Source organism: Procambarus clarkii, chromosome 45 (assembly GCF_040958095.1).
Source record: "Procambarus clarkii isolate CNS0578487 chromosome 45, FALCON_Pclarkii_2.0, whole genome shotgun sequence".
In the NCBI taxonomy this organism is placed as follows: domain Eukaryota; kingdom Metazoa; phylum Arthropoda; class Malacostraca; order Decapoda; family Cambaridae; genus Procambarus; species Procambarus clarkii.
Genome location: NC_091194.1, coordinates 16,610,823 through 16,627,514, shown reverse-complemented (window position 1 = coordinate 16,627,514; position 16,692 = coordinate 16,610,823). Strand labels below are relative to the sequence as shown.

The window sequence follows — 16,692 nt, the reverse complement described above, 5'->3', positions numbered from 1 at the left end:
GGTCAAAAGTAAACATTATGTACCCTTTGAGTTGGGTACAACCCAGGGTGGAGTGCTTAGCCCAACACTGTTCAATGTTCTAATGCACAAATTAACAATTGATATTCCCACACTAGCTGACGGAAAATCGGGCAGAAAATCTTGTGATAGTCGCCGAAATTAAGAGAACTGTCAAGGTACTAACCAATTGCCAAGGAAGAGTCGTCAAGTTTCTGTGGATCCCCTCCCATGTTGGAATATGTGGAAATGAACGAGCAAATGTGCTGGCACCTGAAGACGCTGAAGGAGACCATATTGAATACTTCCTATCCAAACCTCTTCTACAAATTAGAGGTATTATCAGGCAACATCACCGTGACAAGGTAACTGAGGAAAGGAGGATAGAAGCACAAACCAGTGAATCTGTACTATGATACAACATGGTTGCAGCTGGCAATCCCAATCATTATGGATGAAGAGGAGGAGGAGGACACGGGAGAGAATCAGTAATAGCGAGAATCCGTCTTGGATACAAATATCCATGGAGATTCGGAATGGAAACAACAGTTGATCAGTGGAGCTGCTGAATCTGTGATGAGAGTGACGGACACCGCCTTGACCACTATCTACGTGAATGTGAACTGAGGTACATTAGAAATATGTGTAGAATATTAAACCCCACATTATTTGAGTTAGGAAAACACTCTTTGTCAAATATTGATACTGTTCTTAAAAGATTACCCCCACTTTGCACCCGCAAGATAACGTAAGCTTTTAAGGGTTATCTTGAGATGATTTCGGGGCTTTTTATTTGTGTGTCCCCGCGGCCCGTGATAGCTGACTAACACCCAGATACCGATTTTACTGCTAGGTAACAGGGTCATAGGGTGAAAGAAACTCTGCCCATTGTTTCTCGCCGGCGCCTGGGATCGAACCCAGGACCATAGGATCACAAGTACTGTGTGCTGTCCGCTCGGCCGACCGGCTCCCCGGATGACAGATGTTAATCTTCCTGTTTGAAGAGCTGTTCACTTGAGACAGTTAAGCAAGTCTCAGCTGTGTCTGGGTATAAGTGACAGAATGAACAATCCAGCGGATTTTCTTCCTATTGAGGAGTGCTGTACATGCTGTATGGTGGTATGACCACTCACAGGATGAGTGACGCTGTCCAATAAATTCGCCCCTCGGGGCAAAATTAAAAAAAAATAAAAGCGTAGGTTAAAGGAAAGACTTAAACGACTGAAAACACTTACTTGTAAGAATATTGATATCAATATTAAATATGCTAGATTATTCTATATGACGTTTGTTAGATCTCTAGTTGATTATCATGCCTTGTACCTTATTAACCTCCCCGCCTCTGTGTTGGACAAACTTGAAGTAGGACAAAATGAAGCCATGAGGATTATTCTTAGTGCCCCAAGATGCACAAGAATCATCAACATGACGAAGAACTGAAGCTTCCAACCATACTAGAGAGAATAATGCAAGTCAACACGACCTTTTGCCTTAAAGTCATGAGAGACCCTACATCTCCTGCATTGCGCAGACAAATTATTCAGTGCTGTTAACACCCTATTGACTGATGCCAACATACCAACTCACTCCTCCTATGATAAATGGCTGAGTAAAAATACCTACAATCTCACCAAACTCAACATTCTTTTTAAGTGTAATCTACCTGTCTCCGATATTCCCCGTTATCTGTACCCCACCATTCAAGTATCATACACATCCGTCACCAAGAAAGATAATGAGAATCTTGCTCTTCTCAAAACAAAATTATTAAGGATGGTAACAGAGTTCATTTCATGTGGTCTCCATCTCATGTTGGCCTCCGAATGCATGAAAGAGCTGATAAGTTAGCCAAAGAATCTGCCTTTAAAGGAGCCGTTGAGCGTAACCTTGGATTGTCAATGAGCAATCTGAGAGCAGCAGTACACCGAGAACTTCAACAAGATCTTGTAGATCTGAGGCAAAGTGAAATTGACACCAGTAATTCCATCTATCATCATGCTATCATGCAAGAGGAGCCACACATCTATGGTTCATCCAATAAAATCAGCAGACCTCTAAATGTTACTACTGCTCGGCTTAGACTCGGTTACACGTATCTCTGGGAATTCTCATTATCTGCTGATGTAGACCTGACCAAATGTAAACTGTGTCAACAAAATTATTCGCACACCATCCGTCACTATGTGATGGAGTGCGAAAAGATACGTGAATTTAGAGACAATTCTATAACCAATGTTCCAGCGATGTGTAAATATTTCATTCAAAATTATCTGCTACCAGAAATTTTAGCCAAATATCTCCAGTTTGCTAACTGTAGGTAGTAACTGAGTGATTGTAACCTATCCACCGCTGCCCACTGGATGGGGGGCGGTGTGCAGGACAAACATATAAATTGTGACACTAGCTCTCCACATATGTCAGTTGCTTAATTTAGAACCTGTACTTGAGGTCGATCTCGAACCTATTGTTGATGTGATGACTTATATTGAATTTTGTAACTAGCTCATCAAGACTGTAACTTGCTTAGCTAAATGAATTGTGGGGTTCAGTCCCTGAGCCCATTGTGTGCCTCTGTAACCCTTTCCACTACCGCCCACAAGATGGGCATGGGGTGCATAATAAATGAACTAAACTAACTAACTAACTCAAAGCTACCACACTTGAAACAATTTCCTCCTCAATCGAAAATTTAAGATCTCACGAGCACTGTGTCTACACCGACGGCTCAGTCCAATCTTCTACTGGACGGACTGCAGCGGCATGTTGGTTTTATAGAAATAATATTTACACGAAGACTGTCAGTGTCAGGTTAACCAATGGGCTGACCTCCACACAAACAGAACTAGCGGCACTTCAACTAACTACCAGAACATTAAAAAAACATTGGAGTAAGAATAATATTTTGTAATTCAAAGTCTGCTCTTCAAGCAATTTTAAACTTCTGGAAGATCGACAGCAAGAATCTCATACTAGCAATTATAAATGACCCAATTGCTGCACAGAGTAAAGGGTTTCGAATCTCCTTTGTATGGATACCATCACATAAATATAACCCATCATAATGACACAGACATTGCAGCCAAATTAGCGTGTAACAGAGATGAGGTTGAATTAAACCTAGGAATCCTCATCTCTGCCGTCAAAATTATATTGTATCAAACACTCAGGTCTGATAGAAGGGAAATTACTGACTCCCAACGACCTGAAAATACCAGTATAAAAAGCTATGATTTGTTCAGATCTGAAATCTATATCTATGGGCAGCACAAAACGTCCACTAGACTGTGCGACACAGTGGTTGCCAGGTTCAGGTTAGGTTACCGTTACCTGTGGCAGGTGGCTACAGGTGACGGATCTCCCAATAATGAGCACTCCAGGTGCAAACTCTGTGAGCAGGAATTGGGATATGATCTCGCTCACTACATCACCGAATGTCCATTTATCAGACCATTCAGACCCTTTGGCATAAGGTACCTGGAGCTTTGCAATTATTTTATTCATTCGTATTCTTGAGGATATCCTCATATTGCACCCAAAGTTTGCCAGTGCAGACTACTGATCACAGGCCTCTATATGACTAACCATCCTGTGTGATGGGGATTTTTACCATCACGTAGCTAGTTTTTTAACACGCTGTACTCCCCTTCAAATAGTCTAGGATAGCTGCACAAATGCAGATGTACCTAAATGTGTAATTCAAAAAAGTGTCATTTATATATATATATATATATATATATATATATATATATATATATATATATATATATATATATATATATATATATATATATATATATACATGAACACGGAAGTTGCAGTAAAAAAAAAATAGGAATAGACGAACCTTTGACTTCAAGGAAAAGAACGTAATTATTCAATTGTATGCTGATCATCTCTACTTATCAACCTACTTAAGACAAATTATCAAATGACTCTACAGTTGATGTAAACACAGGTATTGCAAGAGGTCAATTCTATTATTTATGGCATACTTTAATTAACATCATTAAGAGATGTCAGATTAAACCATCAGTGCATTATATCTTTGAGATACTTAAGATAATAATCACTATCATTAGTAGCGCACTGTATCTTAGGCTTCCCACTCCCCCAATATTAGTACTTAAGACCTTATCTTCACCAGTGTAATCACCTCTGTCAATTTATATTTACTTGATATGTTAGATTAAGGACCTGCCCATTAACAATCTTATGTAACCTCACAAACCCATTGTACCTTCATGTAAATAAAATTATTATTATTACTAACTATTGCGTCTTTGTCAGCCCATTTTAAAGCTCTTGCGAAGATGAGGCTATGGAGGTCTTGTTGAGGCAGTTCCATTGGCGGGGTCGGACTGTACACCACATTCTTCTCACGACTGGAAATAATAATAATAATAATTATTATTATAACAATAATAGTAATCATAATAATGCGGACAGAAAGTCACAATAACGTGTCTGAACATTTTACACCCAACCCACACATCATTTATTTTCAAAAGTGTGGGTCAGGTGTCTAACAATAGTAATAATAATATTAATAATATTATTATTACTATTTTCAAGGCTACCTGATGCAAAATATTGAATGTTAACACTAAATTGCTCCCTGAAAAAAAATAAAAAGTATTTTGGATACTAAAGAATATAATTAATAACAATTAATCACCATAACCTAAGCTGTGAAATCTACAATAATTGTATATAACAATGAAAACTTATAATGCATAAAATCTAAATCTTATCGAAGTGTACAAGGCTTCCCAGGGGGTTGGGGGGGGCATGGGGTCCACTTGATCTTTTTTTTTTTCTACCACAGACGTGGCCACACATTTACAATGCTAACCAGCATATATACATTTTCTTCTGTCCTCCATGGACAGGGTTAGAGAAGTGTTAAACATATAGTTCAAGGGTTTATTGAACACTCAACCACAGAAGGTGATTCGGCGCTTTTAAAATGCTAGTCGACTCCATATTCATCCGATGAGTCGTAGTGAGCTCCTTAACCATCCTCTACGTGTTAGTGGACCCCATACCCAGCCTATGAGTGATAGTGACCCCCCCCCCCCCCATAGACAGCCAGCGAGTGGCAATGGACCTCAAAACCATGTGAGTAGCAGTGAAAAAAGTTACAAAAGGCCTTATGAAATATTATTGATACGTTATACAAGTATCAGGAACGAAGCCTTGTAAGACAACAGGGCTCTCGTGATGGTTGTGTCATCACTGATAACAGACCAAAGATAACTGCACTCAAACTTAACCCCCAAGAACTTCTCCATTAAAAAAAAGGGGAATGCTCCTACGTGATTGATTGCCCCCAACGAAGGTTACTTTTTTTGTGCACCCCATACTCACCCTGTGAGCTATAGGTTATTGTGCACCCCATACTCACCCTGTGAGCTATAGGTTATTGTGCACCTCATATTCACCCTGTGAGCTATAGGCTATTGTGCACCTCATATTCATCCTGTGAGCTGTAGGTTACTGTACACCCTATACTCATCATATGTATGTGTATTAAGTATATATGGAAGCTGATCAGAATTACATTTCACCTTTGTAAATGCACATTAATGACACTATGTAAAAGACACATCGAACACTTTATGTAGGGCATACGTAAATCTGTGTATCTATGTATTTACGTAAGTAAGTTAGCTTAGCATTTTAAAAGCACCGAATCACCTTCTGTGGTTGAGTGTTCTATAAATCCCTGAACTATATGTTTAACACATCTCTAACCCTGTCCATGGAAGACAGAAGAAAATGTATATATGCTGGTTAGCATTGCAAATGTGTGGCCACGCCTGTGGTAGAAAAATAATAATAAAAAAAAACTCATCATGTGAGCTGTAGGTTATGTGCGCTCCATACCCATCCTGTGAGCATTAGTTTCTTGTGTACTCCATACTCATCCTGAGAGCAGTAGTTATCGTACACCCCATACTCCTCCTGTGAGCAGTAGTGCATTTTGCACTCCGTACTCAACATGTGAGCTATAGGGTATTGTGTAACCCATACTCATCCAGTGAGCGGTAGTTTAGTGTTCGCCTCATACTCATCCACCTATACTGGCAATCAAAGATTATACTGGCAATCAGAGATTATACAGACAATCAGAGATGATATTGGTGATCAGAGACCACCTATACTGGTAATCAGGGACTATCCCCAGTACAATCTATGATTTTACTGGTAATCATAGATTATACTGGGGATCAGAGACCACCTATACTAGCTGGCAATCAGAGACTATACTAGCAATCAGAGATTATACTGGGGGTCAGAGTATATTATACAGCGCTTTTGATCATATCAAACATTTGAGATACATACCAAATTAAGGATGAATGAAGGACTAACGGCGTCAGTGTCTCCCTGGAAAAGACCGTCAACAAAAAGCAATACAATAAGGTATATATCATTACTGCCTATCAGAAGCATACATTTGAGGCGGGAATAGATTACTTGGTGGGCTGGTAGACGGGGCTTGAGTGACTTGGTCTGGCGCTGGGCTGGATGCTGGAGGCGGCAGGTACCATAGAAGGCTTCCAGGAAGCGACCCGGTGGACGCTCGTCGGCCCGCGGCCGAACCATCTTGCCAAAAACATCGCAAGTTCTTATTTTTACTGTAGCGCCTAGAAACAATCACAATTGCTTCCATTAGCTACTGGTTAGATCGTCGTAAAATATAGTAAAGTACCCTTCTATATTTGACCAGATCACACACCAGCAGGTGAAGGGACGACGACGTTTCGGTCCGTCCTGTACCATTCTCAAGTCGATTGTGAGAATCGTCGACTTGAGAATGGTCCAGGACGGACCGAAACGTCGTCGTCCCTTCACCTTCTAGTGTGTGGTCTGGTCAAACTACTTTAGCCACGTTATCGTGACTCATCGCCTACCCTTCTATATATTACACAAGACTAGAGAATGAGTACAGTTCTGGAATACTTTGTTGGTCTAGTTACAGTTTGTGACAATAAAACGTCTTATTCTGTGTTGCACAGATTCTTGCATGTTAAAAAGTTTTTGACAAGACTTTTGTTTTGAATTTTGTTACAGTCGATTGCTTCTGTGCGGGCGGCTACACGCAGCCTGTCCTCAGGCCTTGACATTCTTGTTGTTACAAGAATGTAACAACTCTTGTATATATCTAAAAAAAAAAAAAAAAAAAATACGCGGGAAGTAGCCGGCGTCCATGCCTCAAGCCTTCATTCCGAATCCAGCCGCCAACCTTGTCTGACGCTTGCTTGCTTAATTTGGCCAAATTGAGTAAGAAGTCGTCGTGGCGGCTGGCTACTCTACAAGCTCCATCCACAACTTCAACTACTACAACGTCGTCTGCACAGAATCCAGTATAGGCGTTGAATTTCCAAGGGGAGAAAGACAGTGAGCGTAGTGGGTAGGAATCGTGGAAGTGGGTAATTTGCATACGAGCGGTCAATGTGCTTGTGTGTCCCCACCCCAGTGATAAATACAGACGTTCTGTATCCTGCTAGTGGTCTGTAGCAGTCGAGTGAACGGAGATTATTCTTGTCAGTGTTCAGGGCAGTTTTTTCCAATAAAAATTCGTAAGAGACGCTAGGCCTGAACGCGCCATCCGTGTACGAACGCACCGCTTTACCAGTGTGGGGGGGGGGGTAGTGTACGAACCGAGCCGTGTGTCATGAAGAAGGTGACGAAAACGCGCCAAGATACCCATGTACGAACGCCACCACGTACGTTAGGCTCCCAGCCTAGCCTAGACGCTGTGACCAACCACCTACATGTAAGGGGGCCCTGTGTAGGGTGGGACACTTGGGTGTGTGGATGTAAGCCAGCTGTGTAACTGAGAGCCAGTACCTTGTGTGCGTTCTGGTGATTAATTATCTTAAGTCCTGAATTCGAGATCAGGTGTTCCGCCTCATTGTCATCCAAGCACCCAAGCACTTCACCAAGAGGTGAAGTGGGAAAGCATGAGATTTTCACCCTTATTGATATTTTGTCAGTCTCAGAGGGACTTAGCCTAGTGTAGACAGGCGTCCCTGTATGTGTATGTGCGTGGAAGTGTACACACAGGAGCAGATTTTACATTGATTAGCCAAGGACTGTGAGATTGTCCAAGTAATTTTATTTCTGATTGGGGAGAAAAAACAAGCCAGGAGTGGGGGGACCTTAATTTATTAAATAATAGTTTACAGAGCAACTGCTGTACCACAATATTCCTGCCCGAAACTGCTGTACCACGTTCCTGCCCGAAACTGCTGTACCACGTTCCTGCCCGAAACGCTTTGCGTAATAGTGGCTTTAGGCATTGTATGTACTAGCTCTACCTATTAACCCGACAAACTTTGTAAAATCTCTTTATGTATGTACCTTACCTAAATAAACATTTATTTATTTATTATTTAATATAAAAGATGTCGTGTAACATGACTGAGTAGAATGCCAGTACTGCAAAGATGCAACTAAGGGAATGAGTCGTAGAACATTAACCGTGCCTAGTGCCAGCTAGCCGAAGCAATGTTGCAGTACTCGCAATCAGCTTAATACTATAATTAAAAACAATGCCAGAGTTAATTGAGTGGCACAGCCAGTACAGTATGTATAAAATATATTCTGTAGTACACAGAGGGCATAGAAAAGAATAGATAAGAATTTCCAGGGGTAATGATATGATAGTGCCTAGTTTACATGTAAAGTCTGCAACCCCCAACTTGCACTACAAGTGAGCACTTGACATATGGAAGTAGCTGCGGGCAGCCCTAGACTTGGGGATCCGGCGCAGCACCCCCACTCCTCAGGCCAGCGAAGCCGGTCCCCCACCCCCCGAAGGGCGAGGTGCCCGCTGGCCGCAGAAGTAACTTATCTAGGTAATGGAATGACGTCTTGCCTGACGTAGGAGTGGAAAGCATCACTTTTGCCACCAGACTAGTACCCGAGCTGAGAGGTATGAGCTACGAGGAGAGACTACGGGAATTAAACCTCACTTCGCTGGAGACAGAAGAGTTAGGGGGGGACATGATCACCACATTCAAGATTCTGAAGGGAATTGATAGGGTAGATAAAGACAGGCTATTTAACACAAGGGGCACACGCACAAGGGGACACAGGTGGAAACTGAGTGCCCAAATGAGCCACAGAGATATTAGAAAGAACATTTTTAGTGTCAGAGTGGTTGACAAATGGAATGCATTAGGCAGTGATGTGGTGGAGGCTGACTCCATACACAGTTTCAAGTGTAGATATGATAGAGCCCAATAGGCTCAGGAATCTGTACACCTGTTGATTGATGGTTGAGAGGCGGGACCAAAGAGCCAGAGCTCAACCCCCGCAAACACAACTAGGTGAGTACTCTCGTAGATTAGACGTTTTGGCAGTTCTTGGAACTCCAAGAATGATTGTCATGGCTTCATTCTGAATGCTTTCAAGCCTTTTCATTACGTGAATGTGAACACCGAGAGACATTAGAAATATGTGTAGAATAATAAACCCCAAATTGTTTGAGTTAGGAAAACTGTCAAATACTGATACTGTTATCTTGAGGTTATCTTGAGATGATTTCGGGGCTTGATTTCGTCCCCGCGGCCCGGTCCTCGACCAGGCCTTCTTTTTGTTACACACCCCCAGGAAGCAGCCAGTAGCAGCTGTTTAACTCCCAGGTACCTATTTACTGCTAGGTAACAGGGGCATCAGGGTGAAAGAAACAATTTGCCCATTTGTCTCCGCCTCCACCGCGGATCGAACCCGGAACCTCAGGACTACGAATCTGAAGCGCTGTCCACTCAGCTGTCAGACGCTGTTCTCAAAAGATTCTCCCATTTTGCACCCGCAAGATAAAGTAAGATCTTAAGGGTTAACAGATGTTTATCTTCTTGTTCAAGAAGCTGTTCACTTGAGACAGTTAAGCAAGTCCCAGCTGTGCCTGGGTACAAGTGACAGGATGAACCACCCAGCGGGTTTTCTTCCTATCGGGGAGTGCTGTACATGCTGCTATGGCGGTGTGTCCACTTAAAGGACGAGTGGCCAATAAACTCGCCCCTCGGTGCAAAATTAAAAAAAAAAAATTAAATTCTTCAGATTTGGCAAAATTGTAATTAAATTTTGTAAATAAAGATGTTAATAATAACAAAAATGAAGCAATATAATCTATAACTAATGTACTACACATGTAAATTGTGTAGCCTATAAATCAGAGCGGTTCGGTTTCTGGCAATACTGTGTGTGTACTTCCGCCGTAACCTTCATCACATCATTATCTTGAGGTTATCTTGAGATGATTTCGGGGCTTTTTTAGTGTCCCCGCGGCCCGGTCCTCGACCAGGCCTCCACCCCTAGGAAGCAGCCCGTGACAGCTGACTAACACCCAGGTACCTATTTTACTGCAAGGTAACAGGGGCATAGGGTGAAAGAAACTCTGCCCATTGTTTCTCGCCGGCGCCTGGGATCGAACCCAGGATCACAAGTCCAGCGTGCTGTCCGCTCGGCCGACCGGCTCATTATATTGGTCTGCCTCCAAAATAAATTTTCCTGCTTCTACTCTACACAGGCTTTGTTGTTGTTGACTGGTCCCTTTCACAGTATATACTCAAATGCTCTAATCTTTCTAACAAACGTGATCTAACATAAGCTTAATCTTCCATTTATTTATCTTTCTCTTTCCTTTTTCGTTTTCTGTCCATTATTTTTTTTACGATCCCTTGCTATCCTCTTCTTATTCCATTACTATCCCCTTCTTATTGGGTGGTTATAAATAAGAGCTGCCTCGTATGGGCCAATAGGCTTTCTGCAGTTACCTTTCTTCTTTTTCCTGTTACTATCCCCTCTACTACACCTCACCGTTCGTACCTTTTGCCTTGCTCCTCACCTCTCTCTTGCCTATTTATTGCCTTCAACTCGTTCCCTCATTTTTTTTTTTCACGGGAGACATCTCCCGTCACGCAGGGTGCAGTCGCACCTCCACAGATGGCTCAAAAGGGCCACCACTTACGGGCTATTCATGCCCGTGCCACCTTTTGGGTGGCTTAATCTTCATCAATCAATCTTCCCTCATTTAAGGGCTCACCATAGCCCGTGCTACTGGAACTTATTGTTCTGAGTAGCGAATCTTAAACAACAACAACAGTTCCCTCATCCACAGGCACCACTCCTGTGCCAGGTATGTCCACTACGGGCTCACCATAGCCCGTGCTACTTGGAACTTGTTCCGAGTAGCTGAATCTATAACAACAACAACAACGTTCCCTCATCAGACCGCTCCTGTGCCAGGTAAGTCCACTACGGCTCACCATAGCACGTTCTACTTGAGAACTTATCCTAGTAGCTGAATCTATAACAACAACAACAACGTTCCCTCATCACAATCGACTTGAAAATGGTCCAGGACGGACCGAAACGTCGTCGTCCCTTCATTTTCTAGTGTGTGGATTGGTCAACACATCATTATACCTAAACCAATTCAAACGCTAAATAGACTGGTGTATACACTATAACAAGTAACTTGTAATAGAGTCCGGTATGCGCCTCGAACTTTTTTTCCACTACGACTCAAATTTTGAGAATAGGATTCATAAATGAACTATCCTCCCCCCCGCTATAACCTAACTAAACTGTTAGGTTACATACAAATAGCTGAGCCACACATCCAAGCGTTACAAGCCGTGATAACATGACGTACCTTCTCCCTGGGCGCCGTCGCCAACACTGCCCGGTATATGAAAAGTTACAGAGGATTTTGTCAGCTAGGCCAAGGTCGACGGCACATATTGCCAAATACTTTCAAGAGACTAATTAGAAGCGGCTATAGTTGTAAATAACGTCATGTGTTATCGACTTATTTATTTGATGATAAGTGTATCTGAATACTAATTACATTAATTAATAAATAATGAAAAATTAATTAATAATAATGAAAAATAAATTATCAAGGAAATAGACTATAGATAAACAGGCACCATACATGTAATTGCTCTCTTATTAGTGTTTTCAGATCAAATGGTGTGAGGCACTTTGAGCTCTGTAATTTCTTCATACACTCAGGAATATTGGAAGATATTCTTGTGCTGTACCCAGATTTTGCTAGTGGGGGCTAGTAGGATCAGTCTTATATTTCATGTTTTCCTAGTTCACAATGGGGCAACCCACCGCCATCACCGGAAAGCCCCTGCCATCCTCGAGGACCCCGCCACCACACCTGCCACCCCCCCCCCTCCACCCTGGGTGACCTCACCACGACACAGGCCCCCGCCCGCCACCCACCACCCTCCTCCTGGGATGATCCCCCTCCCCCCCGACACTCACCCGTACCCCGTCACCCTGGAAAACCCAACCACACCACACCAGCCAACAATTGAAATTGAAATTGAAATAAGTTTATTGAGGTAAAATACACACAAAGGGATGAGGTAGCTCAAGCTATTCTCACCCCGTTCAGTACAACGTGTTAGTGCATACATAGACACACATCACAAACAATAAACATGTTACCAAACATTCTGAGAGATAAACATATACATTTCCTCCTTCACAAGTAGTATGGTATCAGACGTACACAAATACTTTTATGACCGAGGTATACTGTATAGACAATTTGCAAGAGACATGCAGATAATTCAACAAAATATTACAGTCTTGGTGTAAAATTCTTATAACTCTCAAGAATATCATCAACCTTTCCGTTGTGACACATCCAGGCTATTTGTTCAGGAACAGTCCTTATCTCAGTGTTTCTATATACATTAATCAATGGACAATCAAGAACATAATGGGCCAGGGTATGAGACCTTAACATACCACATAGTTTACACTTCGTGTCATTATCATGAACACCTATCCCATATTTCCAGTAATATTTGTACCCAAGCCTGAGCCGCATGTACACAGAGTCACTCCAAGCATTTCTCCTTTTACCATAAGTGAAATGGGTGTTTTGACTCACATACATGTAGTGTTGCATGGTTTGACTTCTCTCATACATTATCTCTCTCCTTTCCACTCCTGCCTGTGCCTGAATATTTCTGATTTTGCTTCTTATTTGTCTCATTGTGAATTCACATTCAATGTCAACTTGTGGTTTTGATGTGGCACGTTTGGCCAAGTCATCCGCCACCTCGTTGAGCACTATTCCAACATGAGATGGAATCCACATGAATTTCACACTATGACCTTTCAGCTGTATCTCAGTTATTCTTCTCTTACAATCCTCAACTATAGACATGAAGACTGGGTTTCGACTGTTTAAGGACTCCAGTGCTCCTCGGCTATCGACAAATACAAAAACATTTTTGTCGTCATGACGTACTTCCTCCAAACACGCCAGAATGGCCTTCAGTTCAGCTTGTGTGGATGATATATAATTACTAAGCCGGAGTTCAATTATCCTGTCCACAGTCCCAAACTCAGTATATTCCCTTATTAGGACACCACACCCTGCCATCCTCCGCCACCGACCCGTCACAATATACATATAAACTATTGCCTCGTGGTAACCGAGATATCATGCTTCCATACAAACACAGTAATTGTCCCGGTTCATGATGAATCTTTTTCACCTTGAGGGATACAATTTCGACGTCTATTTTCTGTACTTTCCAGGGAGCAGACATATTACATTGTCGAGAGGGTCTACAACAGTCAAGTGCATCGTATTCCCTGAGGTCATGAGCTAATCCTCTCGTGTAGCGTGTCTCCCTCAGTTTCCTGGAAGTGTGTACGTCACTCAAACAGGTCTGAACGCTCTCAAACAGCTTATCCCCTCCTTTTCTCCGCATGAAACGGATAGATACTCTGGTGTTAATGTCACGGACTCTATCACACACACTCTGTAAATTTAATTCCATTCTCATTATTTCAATCATTGCATTTCTTTGACATTCAAGAATAATCCTCATAGCCTCATTCTGTATCAGCTCTATTTTTTTAATTCTGCCTTGGCCTGTGTAAGACAAAACGGGTGCTGCGTAGTCTATCAGGGACCGAACAGTGCTTATGTATAACATCCGCAAGATAGGTACCCCAACACCTTTACCAGAAAAAAGCCAGTGCTTTTAGAGGATGCAGACGGGCTTTACATAAGGTGCTGATATGATTTATTTCAGCATTTTTACTCTCACATGTGTATCCAACATACATGTCCAGATACTTGTACTTCTGAACACGGCTCAGTTCCACACCATTTAGAGTAAGTGTTATATTTCTTCGTTTCCTATACTCATATTTGGTTTTATCTGCATTTATAACTAAGCCTAACTTGTGACAGGTTGTACCAAGTATGTTAAGAGCAGTTTGAATTTTGTTCCCAGAAGTGCCTTGTATAAGAATGTCATCAGCATATATAATCATCGTGACCCCTGGAGGATACATCTCTGATGCTAATCTGTTCATTAATACATTGAATAAGGTGGGACTTAATACTCCCCCCTTGTGGGGTACCTAACTGAAACCTCCGTTCCTCAGACATGTATCCCTGGTAATACACCTGACCTTTTCTGCCTTGTAGATAATCCCTTATCCAGTGGAGCAATCTCCCTGTTATTCCCAGATTGGCTAATTCATATAAGATTACTTCCCCATTGGCTTTATCAAATGCTCCTTGTAGATCAACAAAAACTCTACAATTGTCATCCACATTAGACAAACACTTTAAGAGACAATCCGCAGTACTTTTGCCTTTGATAAAACCAAAGAGATTACTGGACATATTATCACCTACAAGGTAGAGTAGCCTATTTAACAAAATCCTTTCCATCATTTTACAAAAGCAGGATATTAAGGAGACAGGTCTGTAGCCTCCGTTTGACTTAGGGATAGGAATGATGACAGCCTCTTTCCATTTTCTTGGTAACTTTCCCTCTCTATAACTCATATTAAACAAATCAAGTAAGGGATTAGGTTTCATACCGACTAAATAATTAAGAATGTCATACGTTACTCCATCTTTTCCCGGAGCAGTAGAGCTGCCACTTTTTATAGCATTCAGTAGCTCATCGTGAGTTATCTCAGTGCACGCTATAGATCTTGTATTTAAGGCACATAAAGTTACTCTATTTCTAATATTTTCCCATGACTCAATGGTGACTCTCGTATCTGCAGGTAAGGACTCCATACCAGCAGCACTAGCCCATTTATCTACTAACTCATTAGCAATCTTCCCTGGATCTGAGTGAGCAACGAAGTTGGTCATACAACCCCTGATTTTATTTACTGCTCTCCATATGTCTTTAAGGTTCTTAGTATTACCAATGTACTGAGCAAAGTCTTGCCAGTATCTGTCCCGCGCCTCGTTCCTCACCTGACTGCATTCCCTAGCCACTTCCAACATTGTATTTTTCTCTTCATCCCTCATTCCATTTTTTAACCATTCTTTATGTGCACTCCGTAGCATTCTCTCCCATCCCTTGACTTGCTGATCATTGGAATATTTAAATTTCTTAGGTCCATACGTCTTGCTTCCCCTGCCCCCGTTATTTTCCCTCTGTACTAATTTCTCTATGTTCTCGACCATGTCCTCGTAAAAACTATAAACGCAGAGCGGCGTGTATTGTTGATACCAATCTCCCATATTTTGAATAAAATAATTTTTCATATCTTTATTAATATTTAGCCTTTTCCTTTGAAAGTGGACTTGTTTTTTCCCCAGTGGTAATTCAACGTTCAAGGTAAAGTGGTCACTAAGTAGTTCCCGAACAACCCGAGCCTCCCCCATAATCCCCTGAGAGTTTAAAATGCAGACATAGTCAAGCCGTCCTCCCCTGATGTGAGTTGGTTCATTGTTTCCCAAGAGACAGGTATCTGGATGATCTTGTAGAAACTGTAACCACTTGACCCCATTAGTATTAATACTACACACTGTCCCAAGGCTTGTGTGCCGAGCATTAAGGTCCCCAATGATCAGTGAAGGATTAGTATAAATGCAGTCAGGTAAATAGTTAGCGTCGAAGCAGTTCCTGGATACATACAAATTAACTACAATAAATTCCCCTTCCCTTAATGATAATTTAATACAGACATTCTCTATACCTTGCGTTTTTGATGGCGGTTCTACTAACTCTGCTGGTATGGAGTTCTTAACATAAATCGACGTGCCTCTGATGTTATTTACAGGCGAAGAGGATGAAACCCTTTATAGCCATTTAATTTCAATAAGCCTTCATTCCTATCCCCTGTCTCCTGGAGAGCTACAACATCAATATCATTTCCCATCACATAACAATGAACATCTGTAACCCTATTTCTTAAACCATTAACATTCCATGACAACACTTTCAGTCTAGGGTGATCCATTATTAATCAATTCACTGTCTAAGTCATCCCCAATAAGTTCACTTAATGATAGCCATACCGTGTATAACATCTCCCACCTCCTCCCAAGTTCACCAGTAAAAGCGACATTGTGATTCTCAAGAGATTTTTTCAGCCCTGTGACGTCCATTATTGACCCAAATGATTCCTTCATTTTATGTGTAATTATAGGGTTCTTCCTTTCACTACGACTATCATCATTCACACACACTTCACTTTCCTTCATTTCATCACTCAATATTTCATTATTGCCCTCAACCACTATATCCTGATTTTCCTTCACCGTTTTGTGAATTTCCTTGACCTCCTGAACGTTTAATTTAGCCTCGATGGACTCGATTCTCTGCCCAAGATTTCGGAGGAACTCACCAACTTTTCTTAGTTCAGCCCACACCTCCTTGA

The 16,692-nt window shown here is 41.7% G+C and overlaps 1 protein-coding gene across 1 annotated transcript in view; it reads right to left on the bottom strand.

The window, feature by feature from the left end:
* The window catches only part of LOC123769745 (uncharacterized), a 29,857-nt gene extending 18,070 nt beyond the window's left edge, over positions 1-11,787 (bottom strand). Inside the window, 3 exon segments of the mRNA XM_069301457.1 lie at positions 4,268-4,379; positions 6,478-6,647; positions 11,669-11,787. Coding sequence (XP_069157558.1) covers positions 4,268-4,379; positions 6,478-6,620 — 255 coding nt within the window. The 5' untranslated portion in view covers positions 6,621-6,647; positions 11,669-11,787.
* Positions 11,788-16,692: the final 4,905 nt, after the last annotated feature.